This window comes from Marmota marmota, unplaced genomic scaffold, assembly GCF_001458135.2.
Source record: "Marmota marmota marmota unplaced genomic scaffold, marMar, whole genome shotgun sequence".
Classification (NCBI taxonomy): domain Eukaryota; kingdom Metazoa; phylum Chordata; class Mammalia; order Rodentia; family Sciuridae; genus Marmota; species Marmota marmota.
In genome coordinates, this window is record NW_026000080.1 from 2,727,261 (window position 1) to 2,749,212 (window position 21,952).

General features: G+C 32.3%; 1 protein-coding gene across 6 annotated transcripts in view; it reads left to right on the plus strand.

The window, feature by feature from the left end:
• Positions 1 to 1,231: 1,231 nt before the first annotated feature.
• Odf2l (outer dense fiber of sperm tails 2 like) overlaps positions 1,232 to 21,952 on the plus strand; it is a 38,660-nt gene continuing 17,939 nt past the window's right edge. The window contains exons 1-10 of one of the 6 annotated variants that reach the window (XM_048814982.1): positions 1,232 to 1,400; positions 5,180 to 5,415; positions 7,290 to 7,425; positions 8,241 to 8,366; positions 10,794 to 10,856; positions 10,968 to 11,039; positions 11,614 to 11,730; positions 14,960 to 15,145; positions 18,284 to 18,393; positions 19,405 to 19,540. In XM_048814982.1, the coding sequence (XP_048670939.1) occupies positions 5,237 to 5,415; positions 7,290 to 7,425; positions 8,241 to 8,366; positions 10,794 to 10,856; positions 10,968 to 11,039; positions 11,614 to 11,730; positions 14,960 to 15,145; positions 18,284 to 18,393; positions 19,405 to 19,540 (1,125 nt within the window). In that variant the 5' untranslated portion in view covers positions 1,232 to 1,400; positions 5,180 to 5,236. Of the gene's footprint in view, positions 1,401 to 5,177; positions 5,416 to 5,475; positions 5,982 to 7,289; positions 7,426 to 8,240; positions 8,367 to 10,793; positions 10,857 to 10,967; positions 11,040 to 11,613; positions 11,731 to 14,959; positions 15,146 to 18,283; positions 18,394 to 19,404; positions 19,541 to 21,952 lie in introns of those variants that run through there. The other 5 variants (XM_048814983.1, XM_048814984.1, XM_015504736.2 and 2 more) reach the window with 5 other exon arrangements.

Genomic DNA, 21,952 nt, shown 5'->3' on the forward strand with positions numbered 1-21,952 from the left:
ACTTTTTTTTCCCATTTAATAACAGTAAGAAATCATCCCCCCCAAATTCACTATCCAATCAAATTTTTAAGAACAAATTTAGATGACCAACGATGCCACATTTATTTGGCTTGGACAATCAGCTATAGCAGTCAATTTGACCCTCAATGGAACTTATTTATTAGGAAGTCTAACTTTAGATTTTGTGACTATTTCCTCACAGATGTCTTTTAAAGTTAGTTACATCTAAAATCAATGCCATTTAATTAAGCATTTTTCACAAGTGGAGTTTGTTTACATTTTTTTTTCAAGTTAGCAAGGTTAGCTAGAATCCTAGGTTAGCACTGAAAAGCCAAGTAGAATTGTTCTTTATCCCAAGTCCATTAGACCCCTCCCCTCTTTTACTGAAAAAATTGGCCCAGAGAAATTAGTTGGTTTGCCAGAGGTCACAGTAAATTATTGCTAAGAGTAGATGTTTAAACCACAATCCCCAGAAACTTTTCAGCATTTGCAAACATATAAAAATTACACATTATTAAATTTTAACTCTCATGATCTTTTTGCTGGACAATCACAATGCTGGGGGAAAAGAAGGCATTGTTGGTATCATCAAAAGGAACTATTTAGTAAAATCAATAATTAGAATGGTTAAACGGTTCAATTGATAGTTGCTCTATTTATGAATATGTAGGCCTAAATCTCATAACTGGAACATGAAATAGAGGCACTGAGTGAAATTTTTATTCTCAATAAAACCTTGTTCAGTTTGTTCAGGAGTTTATAAATCATACCAACTGGCTATTGCGCTGATTAAAAAAAAAAGAGAGAGCTGGAAGGCATTTTGAAGAACACAATGCAGCTCCTTCATTTAACAGAGAAAAACCTTAGGCCCAGGTAAGGTTTTTGGCCAAACGATACCATTTATTTTACACGAGGTTTCTTTTAAAAGTAGTTGCCTTAGCTTTTTGAAATCTCCGCTTTTAAGCAAAAGCTGGGCACTTCCATCCTAGTGTCTGAAAGTTCGAAATTGGCTTTATTTCCTTTCCCAGATGAGCTGTTAAGATTTTTGGTGATTAAACACAAGTCCTGTCCTTTCCAGAAAACAAAAGCTTTTGTTATAGCGAGAAACAAAGGCAGAACAAAGCACATCCCCGGCCCCGCCCCCTCATTCCCGCCATAGCAGCGGGCAAGGCGCTCGCGAACTCGGGCCAATCGGCTGCGGTCCCGACGGAAGGGGCGGTGCAGCCGTTGCCAAAGAAGCCGCTTGCCGGTTACTAGCGTGGCATTGGTGCCTTAGCACCCGGCGGCACTCTTCCGCCTTAAGCAGTTTTAGGAATTCGCCCCCCTCCTTAGCCTTCCAGCCACTCCACTATTCCCTGCCTCCTGCTCCCTCCTCGCTGATCCGGAGCTGAGGAGCATAGGTACGTAGGCCGAGCTTTACACTTGCGTCACCCCCGCGGACCCTCTCACCGCGGCGGCGGGATGACGTCACCGAGACGTGCTAACGCAGCAGCGGCGGCTGTGGCGCGCCCTGGGGGTCTGTGTGGGAAACTTGACTGGACTCCTGACTGTCTGAGGGGCCGAGTGGGGTCCTGTAAGAGAAAATCCTCGCCCTCACCCTGGCTGGATTTTAATCTGCTTTTGCATTTACCCTCCACTTTCCTCAGGGAAAGGGCGGCGAGACTTTACTCCTAGAAAGGGTAGCAGATCTTAGTGCGAGGCGGGCTGGTGCAGAATGGGTCCCCGGGAATATCCCTGTTTGTTTCAGAAATCATTTGGCTGTATTTTAAGTGCCCTTCAAATTTTATGCGAGATCGTGGAAAGCTCTGAAGCTCCAAAAGTGAGACATATTTCTGGTAGCCTCAGGAAATAATTACTTCTTCAGGATCCTCTAGGTCCCATCCCTTGGTGGGTTTTTCGCTTATGGCAAGTGCTAGAGGCTGACTTGCATTCAGTTCCAGCTCTACCATTTAACCGCCTAGTGATCTTGGGCGGGTCACTGAAACTTCTTGACTTCAGTTTTCCTTATCTGTAAAGTGGGGCCAATAATGATCATTTTGGGGGTGGCTATAATTAAAGTAAACGTGGTCTTCCATGGGTAGCTCTGAATTTAGGTGACTTGTGAATGATGCCTGTTATTTACTGAAAATAACAGTTATCAGACTCTGACTGAATGTTGGGGAGAGGCCACTTCAAAGCAGTTTATCTCTCATCTGATGCATAATGTTACAAGTGTCTTAAATATATTTAATGGTGTGTTACCTTTTTTTTTTTTTAAGTTGTAAATGGACACAATACCTTTATTTTATTTATTTATTTTTATGTGGTGCTGAGGATAGAAGCCAGTGCCTCATATGTGCCAGGCAAGTGCTCTGCTGCTGAGCCACAATCCCAGCCCATAGTCTGTTACCTTTTAAGGAAAAAAAAAAAAAATCTGAGCTCTTGAGCTTGGCTAGCAGTCACCCCATTTAGTGTATCCAGCCTCGTGTCTTCTCCCTTTCCCTCTTACAAGCCATGGTCCCTCGTGTTTCTAGCTCTTTTTATTACTATTTTTATTAGACATTGTTTTAGCTTTTCTGCTGCTGTGACTAAAAGACCTGACCAGAACAATTTCAGAGGAGGAAAAGTTTATTTGGGGGCTCACAGTTTCAGAGGTCTCAATCCACAGACAGCAGGCTCCATTCCTTGGGGCTCCAGCAGAAGAGTGTGGTGGAGGGAAGCAGCTCCCATGATGATCAGAAAGCAGAGGGAGAGAGAGAGAGAGAAGAGAGAAGGAGAGAAAGAGAGAGAGAGAGAGAGATGCAGATATGCAGAGATGCTCCACTGGCCAAGTACAAATATGTGCCACAAAACCATGCCCCCAATGTCTTACCTCCAGCCACAACCCTCCTGCCTTTAACTACCCCTGAGTTAATCCTATCAGGTTATTAATTCACTGATTGGGTTAAGGCTTTCATAACCCAATCATTTCTCCTTTAAACCTAGCATTACCTCACACATGAGCTTTTGGGAGATACCTCACATGCAAACCATAACAGACATTATATCGGTACATTTTTGTGGGATATAGTACTATAATCTGATATATGTATACAGTGTGTAATGACCAAATTTGGGTAATAAGCACTTTGATTTCCTCAAACATCAACCATTTCTATATGTTACAACTTTTATATTCTTACTATGAAATATATCATAAATCATTATAAATAACAGTTATCCTACTGTGCTATAAGAAAACAACCAGTTCTTCCTGTGTTTTGGTGTCTCTTATCTAACTTTTCTGTGCCCATTCCTCCTTATCCTCCCTAGTCTCTAGCGACTACTATAGCATTTCATTTTTCTGAGATTGACTTTTTAGTTTCCACAAAAGAATGAGAACTTGTGGTATTTTCTTGCTCTTTCCAGTGTTGGACCCCCCACCCAGAATGCCTTTTCTGCTCCTGTTTGGTCAACTCACACTTGTTTTGTCAGACTCAGCTGAGGTTGCATCTCCTTTGGAAAGTCTCCCAGATTCCTGCCAGTTGACATTCACTGTCCTTTGGCTTTTTGTGGTACACCATGAATCCGTTTCACAACTTCTAGCACACTGGATTTTAGTAGTCTAGTTACTGCTGCTCGCTCTTTAGATTTGTAGTGTGTACCTTCAAGTAGCTCATTCTTATCCCTTATTTCCCTGTACAGAACGCTTTTCATCTTTTGGATACAAATTGAATTAAAATCTGACGGAATTAAGGCAAGTTTGTATTTTTTGCTGTGTTGATTTTTATGTTTACTCATATGTTAGCATTTTGAGGCTTTTCGTTCAAAACAGAATTCTAGCAATTTCTTGCTAGTAGTCTTGGGGAGCAAGCTAACCATTCTAAGACTGATTTTTTTTTTTAATCTGTAGACTTTGGATGTTAATAGCAACTTTATGAGGCTTTTTGAGAGATTATGTTTATAAGGTCAGGCACTGTGCTGTAAATGGCAGCAATTATAATTGCTTTGAAGGAAAGAAAAATGCTTAATGATTATCTGGTATAGGATTCTGACTTTATTTGTGATTAGACAATGTTCTGAACATCTTTGGTTCCATCTTCTTTTGAGTAATTTAGCTCTTGTCAGCTGCTTTCATTTCAAAAGTGTCCTATGATCTGGTTACCCTAACTTGTATTTGAGGACCTAAACCTATGCTGCCTACAGTGTTAGGTAATTTTTCAGAGCAGAGGGTGATGGGTATGATATTTACCCTCAGAGAGTTAGTAGAAAGTTTAAAAACATGAGCACTTATGGAGCAATTAAATTCTAAACTATGTGACTTTGAAAATATTATTAGTTGTTTAGGGATCTTGATGGGTTAGAGGAATCAGGGCAATACTTTGGGAAGGAGCAGAGAACTTGGGCTTTGTATTTACAGATCAGCCATTCTTTCTGTCAATTTCAACTTTCTGTATTATTTATTTTTTTATTTTTATTTTATTTTATTTTTTTTGGTGGACACAACATCTTTATTTTATTTTTATGTGGTGCTGAAGATCTAACCCAGCACCCTGCGCATGCCAGGCGAGCGCCCTACCGCTTGAGCCACATCCCCAGCCCAACATTTAAATTTTTTAAATGATACCTCCAACTTTGAATGAAAACAATTAGATAACTTAGTGAAGTTTGGAACTACTGACATCTATGTATTCATTATTACCAAAAACTATCCTAGATTAAGCTGAGAATAAGAATAAATAAATTAAGTTTTGAAAGGTCTACTGTCAAAAGAATATCCTGTCTCTTTTTTCTTGCTTGTTTGTTTCTCAACTAGTATCGGAAATACTTTCGGATTTTCACAGTTCTAGGCATAACAAGTTTCTTGTTAGATGGGCCTAATGGAACTGAAGATGATAATTAATCCAGTTTGTATATCCGTTTTCTAGTTCTGTTAGATGAAAGTGTTATTGTAATACTTCAAATAATAGACTAATAAAGATTTCTACACTCTTAAAATTATGTAGAAAATAGAAGGCCTTTTGAAAACAGTCTGTGAAAATTGGCAACAGATGAGTAATTGTGCTATGCAATTTTGGACTGATTTAACCACGAGTAGCAGTTATAATTTTGATATTTGTCTTTAGAAATGTTCTTTGATATATCATTAGGATCTTTATCTTATAGGGTAATAACAAAGTCTCTACTAAATAATAAGTTCAATAACTAAAATATTTCCTAGCTTTCAGCTTATGTGAAGTTGTTATTGAAGACATCTATAAATCTGCTTACTGAATTTATGGAGAAGCCTAGAAATGATGGAAGTCATTCAGAAGAATTCTTTTCCCATCTTAGAAGTCCATCAGAGAAAGAACATTTATCACGACATACTAGTGAAAGTCGTCTCAGCTGGTATTCTCATCATTATGAGAGGAACTCTAATATTCTGATTTCAGGGTTTCATCTTTTGTCCACAATGTAAATCATTTAAGCCAAATGCAATATTATTTCAAAAATATTTATCTTCAAATTTATTATTCATTGTTTAAAATATATTTAATCTGAATATAGATGTATTCATTAAGCAGGACTTAGCTATGCTTTTTAAAATTACAACACAATTAAAAATGAAAATCTAACCTATCAGAAATTTGTAAAGTAAATCTTAACTAAAGCAAATGAAAATATAAATGTAAATAGAATGGGACTGGAAATGTAGTTCATAAGTACTGATTCATTATCATTTAATATATTGCTCCATAACAAATATTTATCATATTTTACTGATTTAGAATGGGAAATGCACTTGTTATTTATAGGAATCATTATTCCCCAAAACAGCAGTCTTAAAATAACCATTATTCTCATTATGGATAAGATAGTTGAGTTTCTAATTTAATTTGTTTGAAAATAACATTGTTTTGTTATATATATAATAATTCTTGACTTTCTGTCATTTTAATAAGGGACAGATATCTTTTATAGCCATGATTTTCTTAGGCCCTTGAAACCTTAAGAAGAAAATCTACCTTGTGACATAGCCTGTAAGCTGCCATAAGTTTTTAACAAGTCACTATATTATGTTCTGTGAAGAAAAGAAAATGTTATCAATAAAATTTAAAAAGTGCTTTCCTATCACCTGGAATTTTATATATAAATGTTGAAAAAACTCCCTTAAACGTGGTTACACAGATTTTTTTTATCCAAATAAATTCTGTTACATAAAAGTAAAATGTAAGTGAAATAGTTTCTCAAAGTTTCTTTTTTTTATTTTTAAAAAAAATTTTTAATTTGTTTTAATTAGGTGCACGTGACAGTACAATGATCTTGATATATCATACATTTGAATCAGGTGATATGAAAGCACTTTTTAAATTTTATTGGCATTTCTTTATGCTGAAAGTCTAACTTTTAGACTTTTTGACTCAAAATTTTCCTTCCTGTTAAAGAGTAATGGTGATATAGCATTTCTTAGGAGCATCTTTAAATGAAATCCTTGGTAGCCAGGAGACAGTCTTGATTTGTCTTTATCTGTACACGCCGAAATTTCATAGAATGGTTTTGGAACTTTTGTACTTAACCAATTCTCTTAACCCCTCTTTATGACCCTTTATTTCTAGGAGTTCCAAAAGTGTTGTATCCTTTAACTCTGGGCTATTCTTCAAAGTTGTGTATACCCATTTTATAAATTTTGAGTGTGTACAGATAAAGACAGGTCAAGGCTATCTTGTGGCTGATGAAGGTTGTGAGAAGCATCCTGAATTCAGAATGGCCAAAAGAAAAAAAAATCTTACAAAAACAATCAAATATTTCACTTTCAAGTGGTAATAAATGTATACTAAAGCCAAATGTGGAGGATTTTTGGAGACCTGCAGAACTTTAGTTTGTGTTTCATTTGTTTAGCTTTTTCATTCATTGATGAAGGACAGTTTTATGAAGGACAATGAATTTCATGGAAAGATTTGGCAATAAGGTCTAGAAAGACAAGTCTCTTAATTTGGAGTAAGGAAGAAGTTGGAGAAGAAAAAAAGATATTTACACTTTTCATTTTGTAAACCAGAAAAGGGATTTTGAATAATTATCAAACAGCACAGTTAAATGCTGCTATTAGTCATCTTTGTGTTTTACATGTCTAAATATTCTAAAAATTATCTTTCTGTGTATACATCGTGTAGAAAAAGTATAGAAATATATAGAAAAAATGCACACGTTTTTAAATGACAAGTTAATATTGAATATTGTAGAAAAATTTATAGGACTGTAATATTTAGTCCATGCTATGTTTATATAAAAAGTATAACCAGTTAATGTGATAGATTTAACTTAAATTTTATTTATGCATTTGTAATTAGCCTGGACCAGGACATCCGAAATGATGAAAAGATTGAATTGGGGGCAACGCTTAAAGAAGCTGAGTTGGCAACCTGTTCTATAGAATTACTTTTGCCATTATTTAAAAATGCCATTGAAGAGATGAGTTTTGAAAATGTGAGTATTTGATTTATGAACATTTAACAAAATGAAAAACTAGTGCAGTATTCAATGCATTAACTGATTTCTCATATCTTGAATAGGTATGGTCATTTGTGGGTATTTAATACCCACAATGGGATTTATCGGTGTTCTTTATTCCGGTGTCATTAAGTACTTTTCTTTAAAAAAGAAAATCTCTCTCTCTCTCTCTCTCTCTCTCTCTCTCTCTCTCTCTTTCTCTCAGGAATGCGCTAGATAAGAGGCCAGGCTGTGAACTGTATATCTTGGTATTCAACTTACCTTGCCTTGAACTAGAGATTCAGCTTTTTCTCAAAAGTTAGTTTATAGAGCTGAGATGTAGCTCAGCACTGGAGTGTTTGCCTAACATGGGCAAGGCCTTAGATTTAATCCTCATTACCTTTAAAAAAAAACTAAAAAGACTGAATTTAAAACCAAAATCTTCAGAGAGATGAAATGTATCTGTATTTCTATAGTGCTATTTGGAATAGAAAACTATTTTAAAATTTCAACATGCTGAGGTTTGAGTTAGGGAGAAAAATAGAGTGTATGCTATAAGTTTTGTTAGAATAAGTACTGAAATACTTCTAGAGTTTAAGCCTTTACTTTTTATTTTAATGTAATGTACTTTGTAACAGATCCTACCTACTGTTAACAAATTTTACTATTATTATGTGCATTAGAATGATCTTGTTACTAGGAAAAATGTTCTTTGATAATAATCTTAATATTTTAGGGTATTTTACTTTAATGCCATATCTTAAAATGTATACCTGGTACTTATAATATGTCTGGTTCTTATATTTTATCAGGCTAATCTTTCTGTTTCCAGTTTGAAGATTTCTAAACAGAGGGAAATATTAACAAAAGAATTAGATACGTTTAAACGGGTAAAACTAGCCTTAGAGCATCTTCTTAGAAAGACCAACTACAAACAAGTAAGGCATCAACACTAAACATCCACTTAGTAATGATATTCCTCACGTGAATGTTATTTATCTAAAAACTAAAATATTGATATATTTGAAGTGAAAATAATTCTTTGAATTTTTGTTTGAAATAGCAAAATTTAAACTAACTCCTATTTTAATGTTTTATAAGCATGAAAATAGTATGTTCTATAGAAAATATATTTTTTCTATATTCAGAATCTTATAATTTATTTGATTACAATAAAATATACATTCTTGGAGTTTAATCTCATATACATTATATTTATGTAATTTTCTTTTAAAATAAAAAATTTTTAAATATAGATACATAAAACAAATTTTATGTATTAATGGGGGACAATGTAATGTTTTGTTATATTTATACTTTGCGTAACATTTAAACCTATACATTTCCTTAAACATTTGCCATTTCTTTATGGTAAAAACTTTCAAAATCCTTTCTTTTAGCTTTTTGAATTGTACAGTTCAATATTGTTATCTATAGTCACCCTACTGTGCAGTAGCATACCAGAGCTTATTACTCCTATCTAACTGTAACTTAGTACCCATTGATCAACTTTTCCCCATCCTTACATCCTGGCTGCTCTCTACCATGTCTTGTTAACCACCATTCTACTCTCAACTACTATGAAATATCAACCCTTACCTTTCACATATGAGTGAGGTCACGTGGTATATGTCTTTCTGTGCCTGACTTCTTTCATTTTAACATTCTGGTCTCCCGTGTCATCAATGCTATTATGAATGATAGGCTTTCATTCTTTTTTATGTTTGAATAGTCACACAATGTGTGACTTTCTTTATCCATTCACACTGGTTGATGGACACTGAGGTGGTTTTTATTTCCTGGCCATTATGAATAGAACAAATAATTCTTGACTTTCTTTTGTTCTTTACTGTGGTGACATTTTCTCAGAATTGTAAAATATATTGAATATTGTTACCTAATATTAGGTAACAGTTTTTGTAACTAAAAAAGCTACATGCTTAATTATAGAAAATTTAGATACTCAAAGAAATACTAATAATTTCCTCAGTAAAAAGTACTACTTTTTTTAATATATATATTTTTTAATTTGTGGATGGACACAATACCTTTATTTTGTTTAAAAGTCACTACTAAAACTATTTTATAATAAATTTTATATGTGTAGTTTTTTGTTATTTTACTATGTACGTGTTATTTTTGTGTTTTAAATAACTGAGAACCTACTATTTCATTGTTTTATAACCTGATTTTTACACTTGACACTGTATCATCAGTGTTTTAGTTAGCTTTTTCACTTCTGTGACCAAAAGATCTGTTTAACAATTTTAGAGGAGGAAAAGTTTATTTTAGGGCTCAAAGATTAAGATGTCTCAGACCACAGATGGCTGGCTCTTCTGTTCTGGGTCTAAGATGTGGCAGAACATCTTGGTGGAAAGGCATGGCAGAAGAATGCTGCTCAGGACATTACACCAAGAAGCAGAAAGAGACTTCCCTTCACCACGTACAGAATATAAACCCCAAAAGCATACCCCTGTGGCCCAGCTCCCCGGTCATCCTACCTGTCTACTTTTACCACCTACTTAATCCCTATCAGGGGATTAATGCACTGATTAAGTTAAGGCTCTCAAAACCGAATCACTTCACCTCTATATCCACTTGCATTGTCTCACACATGAGCTTTTGCTAGGCACCTCACATCTAAATCATAACAACCACTATTTTCTCAACAGTATTTATTAAATATAGGTTGAATAAAAAGAAATCTAAAGTTGAATTCCATGGACCTCTTACAGAGTCCAAGGTCAGATTTCATGAAACACCGAACCCTCTGAAATTGTGTGCACAATTTTGCATTGTATATATACATGTTGATGTGTTTTGGGATGAAAGAAATTCATAGCTTTTTCACTTTCTCAAGCAGGAGCCCTATCCTCAAGAGTGATATGTTTTATTTGTTTTTTAGGTTTTTATGGTATTTCAGTAAGGCTACTTGGAATAAATCACTACAAATTAGGGACTCTAAATATTTTTCTCTGGTCTCATTTTAAATGGCTACGTACAATTCCATTACTAATTTATTGTCATTTCTTAAGAAATTTCTTATTGCTAGAATTTAAAGTGTAATTTATTCCTGTTTACAGATAGCATTATGTTAAACTGCTTTTCTGTATGGGTTTTTTTTTATATGTCATTGACCTATACTTCCTGAGATATTCTTTGGGGATTAATTTTAGTAAATTAATAAATTATGGACAAAAATTATTTGGAAAACTTAAGGCAATCTTTCCCATGGCTAACTTAGAAATCTGCACAGTGCATAGTATTTGCTCATATGAATTTTTTGAATTATGCTTATTCTTTCTACTTTTTTATGTCGAGAATTATACTTTGTGAGCATTTATGATAAAATGCTTTCTTTACAGACAGGAGACAATTTACCAAGCATGTTATTACAGAATCTGACTGATAATGAAAGTGAAAATATTGTAAGTTTTTTTTCATTTTGTATTTTTGTTTTGCTTTTTTGCTACTTGACTTTATAAAATTAGCAATAGTAAATTGTGAAATTTCTAACTCTTACATTATTTTTGCTGAAGAATCTTAAGAAGAAGGTACTTGAAAAGGAGGCCTATATCCAAGAACTTTCTTGTTTGTTTCAGAATGAAAAGGTAAGCAAATTTTGAGCTTTTTATCTTAATTCATCATATTTTCTTAATATTGTCGCATTTTTTTATTTCTTCCCATCCTGATTCCATATTCTCAGAAATTGTGCAAGAAGTGCTTTTTGACAGTTCAGATTATTAGATTATTTAATATACTTTACAAGATTTACGTATCAAGTACACCATTTTAAGTTTTTGTTTGTTTGTTTGTTTGTTAGGGTTTTATTGTGTTTCAGTAAGGTTACTTGGCATAAATCACTACGAATTAGGGACTCATGATTTAGAATTTTGGAATTCAAATTAAGGAATTTTGGTATAAATAGTAGCATTTTAGATATACCTATAATTTTACTTATCAGGACAGATGGAAATATTTAAAAAGATAATTATTAGGAGACATCAAATTAAATGTGGGAAGAAAACTCCTGATTTTACATGAAATATAATGAGGCAGCAGTTTATGTAAAGCAGGACTTTGCTTTTTATCAGCTTTTTAGAGTGTCTTCATTTGTGGTAAAATTAAAGGTATTGGGGATTATAGCAAATAATGTTTTTGTTTGTTCTTTTTTCTCTGTTATAGGAAAATACTTTGAAAGCAAACCGTTTATCTCAGGCAGTGAAACTAGTACATGAAAGACTACAGCTCCAGATTCATAAAAGGGAAGCAGAGAATGATAAGTTGAAAGAATACATGAAGGTTATAAATTACTTAACTATTTTTTAAATTTAAGAGATAAAATTAATAAAAACTATAAAATCTATTCCTTAGTTATGAAATATAATGATTATAAAAGAATTCAATTTCAGTGTTGCCATGGGAAATCCATATTGAAGGTAAATCCTGATCATAAGATTCCTAGACCTTCTGACTTGGATCCAAATCTCAATATGAAAATGCCATTTCTTTTTAATACCTGTCTAGGAAGGATTTGTAGAAATTTAATTACTTTCAAAATCTTTCTCAAGATACAGTTAACTTATGTTTATTGTAGAAATTATGTAAAGTGTGGAAAAGATAAAGGAAAAAATATAAACAACTTTAAACCACCAAAACCAATGTTAATTTTTTGGTGTATATTATTCCAGTCTTTTTTTGTATCTCTACATGTGTACATACATATTCTCACACATATTTAATAAACAGTCATTACATTTTTTGTTATTAATTATAATAATTTTAAAATTAGTTAATCTAGCTTTAATATTCAGATAATTGAGTAATTTTCTTGTTATATAACCTTGTAACCATAAAATTAAAGGGAATTTTTGTTTTAATTGTTCTGTTTGAATCACAATCACTTTGAGATAATTATTTCAAGTTGTCATCATGTATCACAACCTAACTCGATCTATTGTCATTATTTTTGACAAAGGCAAAGGAATAGTGGTCCCATCTCTGCAGAAGTATACAGACCCAAACTCCACCGAACATGAGTACTTCTAGTTAGAAGTCTGATTGCATTTAGACTCCTGACTCATACCAGGTGTCTGCAACTGTGCAGCACATATTTCAAAACTGTGCTCTGGCCTTTAAAAGTTTTTTCTTTAATGACAAAAAGCTTTTGCCCTTCAAGAGGACATTGAGAATGTTTATGGAAGATGTAAATTTTGTTGCTTGTTTCCCCTTGCTTGCTTTTTTAAGCACCTTCTCCCTAGAGATCCTTGTGTCCTTTGCATTGGTATCCTAGGACACTGCAGATGAGGTGGATTTGGTATTGCAGTGCTCTGTTTGGTAAACACAAGAGAATAATTGTGAGTTAGTATGTCAGGTAGTTATCTGTGCCAATTTATGTCACACAATTTTTAATTATATGCTCAAAAGGTAGTTGGAAAGTTTTTTAAAAAATATTTCATTTAAAAATAAAATATTAAATTATTTTTAAAGTTAAGCTTAACAAACATTTTTTATATCCATAATTTGGAGAAAGAACATAAGGCTAAAATCCAGAGATTTTGCCATAACATTCTCCTAATACTTTTAGTTCACATTCATTTTCAAAAACACTACTGTTAAGAAATGATTATAAGAAGTTTCCTTAGGATATTGATTTTTCTACTTGCTTATCATACTTATTCTTTGTAATTTAAAGCATTAAGTAATCAGTGACCAGAATTTAGTTCTTTGATTTTAGGCTTAACATTTTGTTCTGTTTTACTTTTTAAGAGAATACAATGAATTTAGGTTGGAATAATCCTTGTTTTTTACTCTTCTTGAGTCTATTTGTTGAATTGGGTCCTTTAAGTGTATGTTGTATTTCTCCAAGAACTCTCCCAAAGATACTTTGAACCACTTTTTCCATCTAAATCTTTGTAATTTGGCAACTACCATTGAGATATTTTTATATTTTATATTTTTAGAAGATATAGAGAATAATTATATAATAGGCATCAGTATATAACTTTTGAACTATGTGTCCATTTGGCAAATGACTGAGTTGTTATTTTGAAATTGTAAAAATAATAGTTTTATTATACTCCTTTATAGTGCTTAAGTGTGAGATTTGGCAAAACTAGTGAGAAAATATGCTTGCAGCCACTTCAATTTCACTTTTTATGTGTAAACATTTTTTCCCTTGTGTAGCAACTCTTCATGGTGTGTGACTGACACCCTGTGGCTTTTTAGAGGAATGGCAATTGTATTTTCTGTGGATGTTCCTTTCTCTTTCCATGGACTTGCTGTTCTGCTCTTCCTTGTTTTTACCCAACTATTACAATGTTTCACGGGATTTGTTGTTGTTGTTGTTGTTGTTGTTGTTTTAGGTATGTTTTTGAAAACAATTCAACAACATGTTGCCGCATCTTTTAGTTTCCCCAATCTCTCTCCACAGGGGTCAAATCTAAAGATGTACTTCTTAATTTCTATTTTAAGTGAAAGTTAAGAAGCATAGTTTTTATTGATCATAAAGTTAAGTTGAAAAGCCCCATCTTTTACTGTGACTCCTCTGAATTTTTTTAATTAGAATAATTGCCTGAGAAATGGGAGAGACTAAAATCCAAGTTATCTAATAAATCCACATTGTTTTTGATGTTGCCTAGCTTTCAAACTGTAAAAGCATTAAAATCCTAAGTGTTTACATTCTCATATACTTAACACTCAAAAACTTTAAATACAATATCTTAAAACTTTTGAAATAAAAAAACAAAAGTTGTTACTCTGGATAAGATCTTTCTTCCACCTAGGCTATTATTCTGTCTCATTTTACCAAAAGATGTCAAAGAGATGGTCAAGCCTGTTAACACTCAGTGGATAGAAGCCAGCCTTCCAATACCTTTTTACCTTTACTGACATTATGGATCTGATAGTCAGTAATTTATCTAAACATGTCTGGTCTTAAAATCAGTCATTACTTTCATAAATTTACAACTCTTTGAGTAAAACAGTAATTTTATTGTCCTTAATGTAGCTCTTTCTAGTGGCATGCCTCCTTATTCCAGCAAATTGAAATTTTGTAAATAAGTCTATGTTTATCTCATCTGTACCCTTCATAGATTTCCATCATATCTTCTTTACACTTTTATCTTTCAAACAGAAGAATATCATTATATTTGGGAAGCTACCACTTCCCTTTGAGCTTTGCATACCTATTATTTAAATCATTTCCAGCTCAATTATGCTTTCTAAAACTAGTTTCTAAAACTGGTACTTTGTGTCATGTTCTAGATGTGAACTAAAAAAGTGTCCTAGTTAATCACAGTTTAGTCTCTTTAATAATGTTATTAATTTTCCATAGGCTTAAATAGTTAAAAATTACTTAACTGGTTATAAAGAAGCATTGGTACAGTCTCCTTCACTATTTTCCTGTTTTGTAAATCTTATGATTAGTTGTTTTGATAAAATATATGTGGAAGATAATATATGTGTTTTATAATGTTCATATGAACATTAGAGTTCTGAAATAATTTAATTGTTGCTAATACTTTTTTAGGACTTAGAAATCAAGATAGCTAAATGGAACTTGCAACTCAAGACAAACAAAGATGAGACTACAGCAGTGAAAGAAGCAAATAGGCAAACAACTATAGCTCTAAAAAAGGCTTCTAAAATTTACAAACAAAGGCTTAATCATTTTACAGGAGATATTGAACACCTTACTTCTCATATCAGAGATCAGGTAAGCATACATTTTTTTTACATAGATTTATGTACTTAATTTATGTTGTTAATGCCATGATGTGTAATTGTTTTATTCTTCTTTTAACACTATTGATAAATAGGAAAATCTTTACTTATCCTACTTGCTTTAATCTTTTATTCTGAAAGATTACATAAAATATCCAAATTTGCCTATTGGATTATATCAGCATTTCTTTGGGGACTTTACTTACAGGAATTGTTAAGTGTATCCTACATACATGCACATAAAGCTTCTGTAGCCCACTCGGTAAGGCTTCACACATGTTTCCCTTTGGAAAGTTACAGTGAACATTACTGTATTAAAGGCCTTGAGAAGGCGTTCAGAAACACAGTGTACTGTGGTTATTGAACTAAGAGTTTCCCACATTTATATAACCACAGAACTCTTCTTTTGCCACAAAGCAACTCTTGGAACTGGTTCTGAGAAATATCAGTTTGGGGAAGTGCTGATTTATGTTATTAGACCATATGATTTTATTCAGTAATTTACTTCATTTCATCTCTGTAATGCATTTAAAACCATATGCTGACGTAAACACACCATGTGAAAGATATCTTTGTGTATAGTACAGAGTAGAAAAGTGGCCTTAACACTTTGTTGTTTTTGACAAATTGTTACATTTATTCAATTACCAACTAATTATTTTTTCTTATTAATGCACCACTAGTATCCCACCTCTGAAGAACTTAAGTTAGAATTATTAGAGGCTTTTAGAAGTGAAAACAGACCTATATAAAAGCTTCTTCAAATTAACAATATTTTATAAGTTCGTGTTAACATTTTAAAGTCTAATGTTTAAACCATATTCATTGGAATTTATCTAGATAGAAGGATTGGAAACAAGGTTTAAAGTCCAGAAGGCTGTAGAGCTAGTTGATTGCTTGAAGGTATTCTTAAGTGGCAAAAACTAATTGAGTCGTTAACATTCTTGAGGTTTTCCTATTGAAATAGCCTCATGTCTTAGTGTAGAAATGCTCCTCCACTTGTGAACTCTGTGACATTAGATAAGGAACTTAACCTCTCCAAGTTTCAATTTCCTCTATCTGTATAATGATACTGTTTATCTTACATGATAGGGAGAGATACATGAGAAAACATAGGTCAGCATACAGTATACGTCGAGACTACATTTTGCCTTTCTGTCTCCTTTCTTTTCTTCTAATGCATGGAGTTGGTGGAGTTTGTTTGTTTGCTGCTTCCTCAGGCTTTAATGTTCTTTGCCAGCTCATTATATTTGGTTCTTGTTTTAATCATTCAGGTTACTATATCTTCAGAGATACCTTCCCTGACTATTATAAGTTATCCTACAATAATTACTCATATTACTTTATGTTTTTTTTTCATTGCATTTATTGCCATCTCATTTTTTTGTGGTTGTCTCCTCTTCTCCCACCTCATCTTTCTTTTTTCTGTTTTCGTCTACTAGAATATAAGTCCCAGATAGTATGAGCTTGTTTATCACAGTGCCCTGAGAATACTGTTATTTAAAATGTATCCCTTTAAGTCCAAAACATGAAGAGTTTAGCAACAGGAACTAAATAATCATTTAATAAGATGTCATCACACATTCATACAGTGCCTAAAATTTACCAGGTAGCACAGAGAAATCAAGGAGAGTGACGATTTGGAAGGGCTTGTGGTCTATGGTTGATAGAAAGTCACTAGTTACCCAGTTCAGAAGCAATTTCAATGCAGTAGAAGGAGGAGTGGAAGGGCTTTTGCTGTGTGTCTGCATGTTTATAAGAGCAGATGAAAGAAGAAAGGAGGATTTTGAAAGTGCTGGGAAGAACTGATCCTACATTTAGTACTTAGAGACTAGAATATTAAAAGTCTTGTAATTCTGCATACAGAAGAATTACCCATTTCCTTTTTTGAAAATTACACAGGACTTAACTTGTTTCTAGTGGTTGAGATATGTGCCATTTCTTTAAAGCAAAGAAAAAAGGTAGGCCATCTCAAAAAGTTCTCTAAAAAGATAACTTCATCATTAACTGGTTTAGGAATGTCACACTAATTAAGTATCATACTACACACAAGTTATAGGTCACAATTATATATGTAATATATAAATTTCTTTTTATAATTAAAATTTTAAATATCTAATTTATAATCTTACATGGAATCACACTTTATAATATATATTATACCTAACTTATACTTATGTTCAATTTCATTTTACACAAAATATGAAAATAGAATACTGTTTTTTTCCACATACCAGAAATATTACCATGAAAAATATGGACAAACAATACCTTGCACATAATAGATGTTCAGAGTGCTTTTTCAGTGAATAGATGAATGAGGAAAGAATAGAAGGAAGCATCCATATTTTAACTGTTGGCATCATTGTTTCTGGGTCTTCTGATTTATAATAACTGACACTTGTACTCTAGTGATGTTTTTCTGTAGAATGTAGACAAGGGTAGAGTGGCTTCAGCTCTTTGGGTGAATTAGTGAGAGCTGTTCAACAGTTATTTTTTAGTGTTTGCTTTGTTCCAGGCACTCTCAAAATCATAGGCCTACCACAATGAGCAAAACAGACAAAAATCCCTACCTCAGGAAGCTCATATTCAAAATGGATTAGCCACCACTGCCACTTGCATCCCTTTGCTGACAGTAGCAGAACACTGGTTTAAAACATGACCAAGAGGGATGATGTCTAAAAACAGTGTGACATTATTATAACAAAGATACATAAGCTGTATTATTAAATGCTATGGAGTTGTAGAATTGGGAATAGTTTCTATGTACACCATCTAGAAGCTTATTTAGTTGTTTGCATCTTATGCATATGGAATGCAAAATGAAAAGTATAATAAGTAGAAAGGAAATTACCTTTGTAATTACAAATTATTGGTTAAAAATAGTTGCATTAACATCCTTTAAAATGTAAAGTTGGAACTGCCATCAATAAAAGATAGTAATATAGATACTTTTTTTAAAGTTTACTTTAAAATTTTACGGTATTCAAAATTATACACTAAAATTTTCTACAATAAAAGTTTCACACTTTATTGGAAGATTGTTTCACACTTTTATTGGAAGACATATATAGGACTCTTAACAAAATACTTTTAAAATACGAGATGAGTATTTTATGTATTTTTTTAGGAAGCCAAGTTGTCTGAAACGGTTTCAGCTTCTAATGCCTGGAAAAATCATTATGAGAAAATTGTAATAGAAAAAACTGAATTGGAAGTTCAGATCGAAACAATGAAAAAGTAAGAGAAGAATTTAGAATCTTTTTACTGTTTAGTATGAAGCATTTTACTTTCTTTTTGAGTTGTTGATTCTTTGATGTTTCTGTATTTCATTTAGTAAAGGTGTTAGCAACATGATTTATTTTTGTTATAATTCTGTAGTTTTCTTACTGTACAATAAAAAAAAATCACTCATTATAAAAAGTGCATTGGTGTCCCAGTTTTATAATTTTGAACTTCATATTTATTAACTTCATATTAATTAGTACTTCATATTTGAGTATGTGATGTTATTTTTAGTAAATGTTAATACTATTTTTTCTTAAATGGAAATATTTTTCAAATAAGAATGTGTAAAAATATATAACAAACTTTATAACACAAATGCTCTGAAAATCCTAAAATTATTCCTTAATTAAAGTGACTTAAATGCATAACAGAAAATTGATGACTAAATAGTCATACATTTTATGCTTTGAAATTTACTACTGATAAACTAACAATAACAAACCCTTAAATTTTTTTTTACTATTTTTGTTTTCTATGTGTTCTGTTCATTTTTATCATTGAAAACTAACACATATAATTTGCTTCTGAAGATGGGTTGTCATTGTCTTTCCTGATCCTTTCCTTTCAACTTATCCCTAAAAGAGTATGTGCTTATGTACATATATACGAATGAGAGAAACAGACATGTATAACTGTGAATGATAGTTTACACATTTTATTGACTAGCAGAGAGATTGTTGTATAATTTTTTATTGGCATCATCAATGGATAGTTGATTCTAATCAAAGTAACTCTGGTAACCTAGTAACCTTCCAGATTTCCTCCCTTGCTGAGTTCTGTTAACTTTTTTGTGTATTTCCTGTTTGAAACAGTGCATCCTGGGTGTCTGTGTGTGTGCATATACATGTGTATATAAATATATATGCATGTATATTTATATATATTTCAGAAACACACTTAAGATATGTTACTTGAATGAAAACTTTTATAACTTTTATAAAATATATTATTGATTTTATAAAGGCAAATCACTAATCTTTTGGAAGACCTGAAGAAAATGGAAGTCCATGGAAAAAATTCATGTGAAGATATTCTTAGAAAACTTCACTCAATGGAACATGAAAGTGAAACTCTGAGTCTTGAAAACAAGGAATTGAAGGTACTAAGTGTGTGTCTGTCTGTTGTGTATTATATAATGACAACTTCACTTAGTCGAAGTAACTTGAAGATTCTGCATGTTTGTTGCTCTGGCTCTTAGAGTATTACAGTAGACAACTGCTAAATCTGTCGTGTGTGTGTGTGTGTGTGTGTGTGTGTGTATGCATATGCTATATCCACACACATTTGTATATGTATCTATATATAATTGTTTATAGTTACATACCCAGATACATGTTTAAATTGTATTCAGCAGTGTAACATAAAGCTTATGAAGTTGAATAACTATCTCTTTGCCTCAGCTTTAGGAAAATTTATTTACTCTCTAGTTTTAGCAATAAAGTGAATCATCCAAAATTACGTTAATGTGTAAGACTATGCTAAGTGTCATGGTTACATTAGAATATAATCTCAAGCCTGGTCTGTTTGAAACCAGAAAGTATGTTCTTGGCTGCTTTATAATCAGAAAGAATTTTCCAACTGAGTCAAATCCAAGGGGTGATTGATTTGTATTTGTACCAGAGAAGAGAAGGGGAAGAAATTTTTGTACTTTCCTGAGAAATAAGAAGTTGAGTTCTCAGTCACCAAGAGATACATGTAACCAGATGCTGGCACTATGAATTTCAGTTTCATAATACTACTTTTGGAGGACAGAAAATAATCATTTTGAACAATGAAATAAAGTTTGTGTGTATAGGATAAATAATATATTAGCATAATATCCAACACAAGTACATTCTAGAGAGACTTGTTTTTCTGTGTTTATAACAGTGTAATTTTATTATAGCATTTAAGATTACCTAATAGATATAGCAATATAGATTTATTTTGTGTATTAAGATGTATATTATAATTTATGTGGTACTTGGAGAGGAAAAGATTTTTAATGTTAAAAGAGAAGTAGTACTAAGACCGTTTTTTGTGTGTGTGGTACTAGGGATTGAAACCAGGGGCACTCTACCACCAGCCCTTTTTATTTTTATTTTGAGAGCAGGTCTTTCTGGAACTTGTTCCTCCTGCCTCAGCCTCTCAAGTCACTGGAATTACAGGTTTGTGCCACGATGCCTGCCAAACTTACATTTTTAAAGAGCTAAGTGATTTTTTTCATTATAAATGTATTCATTTCTTTTTCTTAGAAAAAAATATATGATTGGCTGTTTAGAATTATGTAAACATTACATAAAAAATGCAATTGACTGATTTTATGAATTTGTTTATGAGAAAATATATAGAAGATTTAAAAATTATCACCAAAGAAAATTGCTTTAATAAAATGATGGTATTTCATGCTTTAAGTTTCATAATTGTTATTTAAAAAGATTATTTCCAGAAGGGATTTGGATACAAATCAAATATCTTTTACTCTTTCTAAATTTTCTTTCTTCATATCTCTAAAACATCATGTACTGGAGAGAGAATTTAATCCATTGTAAATTTTGGCATATTTTCCTAGGGCCAATCTATTTTTTAGGTACTGTAGTATACAGTAATTAAAGGTTACTTACTGTGTATGACAGAAAGGTGGCTGTACCCAGGCCAGAAAGATCCTTTCCCTATGTTGGTTTATAATATTGATCTTTCCTCACCTTGATTTTCAGTCTCCTTTAAGTCAGTGGTCAAGGTCAGGCTCATAAAGCTCAAGGCCATTTTGTTCCAAGTAGAGAGATTTAATTTATTTGAAGGAGGACTTGAACTTGACAGTGCAACAGCCTGTGGTCCTTTGGGAATGAATGGAGGAAGTGTTAGGAATCTAGTTGATACATGTGACAGGAAGTAGCAAGATTCTACTTTTTTCACCTTTAGCTTATTTAGTAATATCATTATTTTGGCTACATTTGGTAAAGAAAGATTTTTTAAAATCAGAGTTATAACTCACATAAGTACTTAACTTTTTTTTTAATAGCAGTGACATTCAGAATTAGTAAATTCTCTAAACAGAATTTTTCTCTCAGAAAATTCTGTAAGTTCATTGTTTTAGGTAATATGGATTTCTTATTTTCTTTATAAAAGAAATTCAGTTATTTAGTGCATAGCTCTACTCTTCATTATTTAGTATTATCTTCTGAGGGAAGAATACATATTCATTATAGCAAACTTGGAAACTATGGAAATACAGAAGGAAAAGAACAAAATAACTATTGATTCCATATATCCTGAAGATAATCACATTTTGTAAAATTTGTTTTTATTCCATAGTTGTCACTAAATATGTCTTGCTTTGTTCAATTTAAAATGGAAAATATATTACAGAAGAGTAATATATTTACACTTAATATTAAGTATAAACTTAACACTAAGCATCCTTTGTAATTGCTTTGTGATTTATATTCCCTTTGTGATATGTATTCCCCTAAATCACATTTACATTATTCTCAATTTTTTAACTTTTACAAACAATGCTCTGATTCTTTTT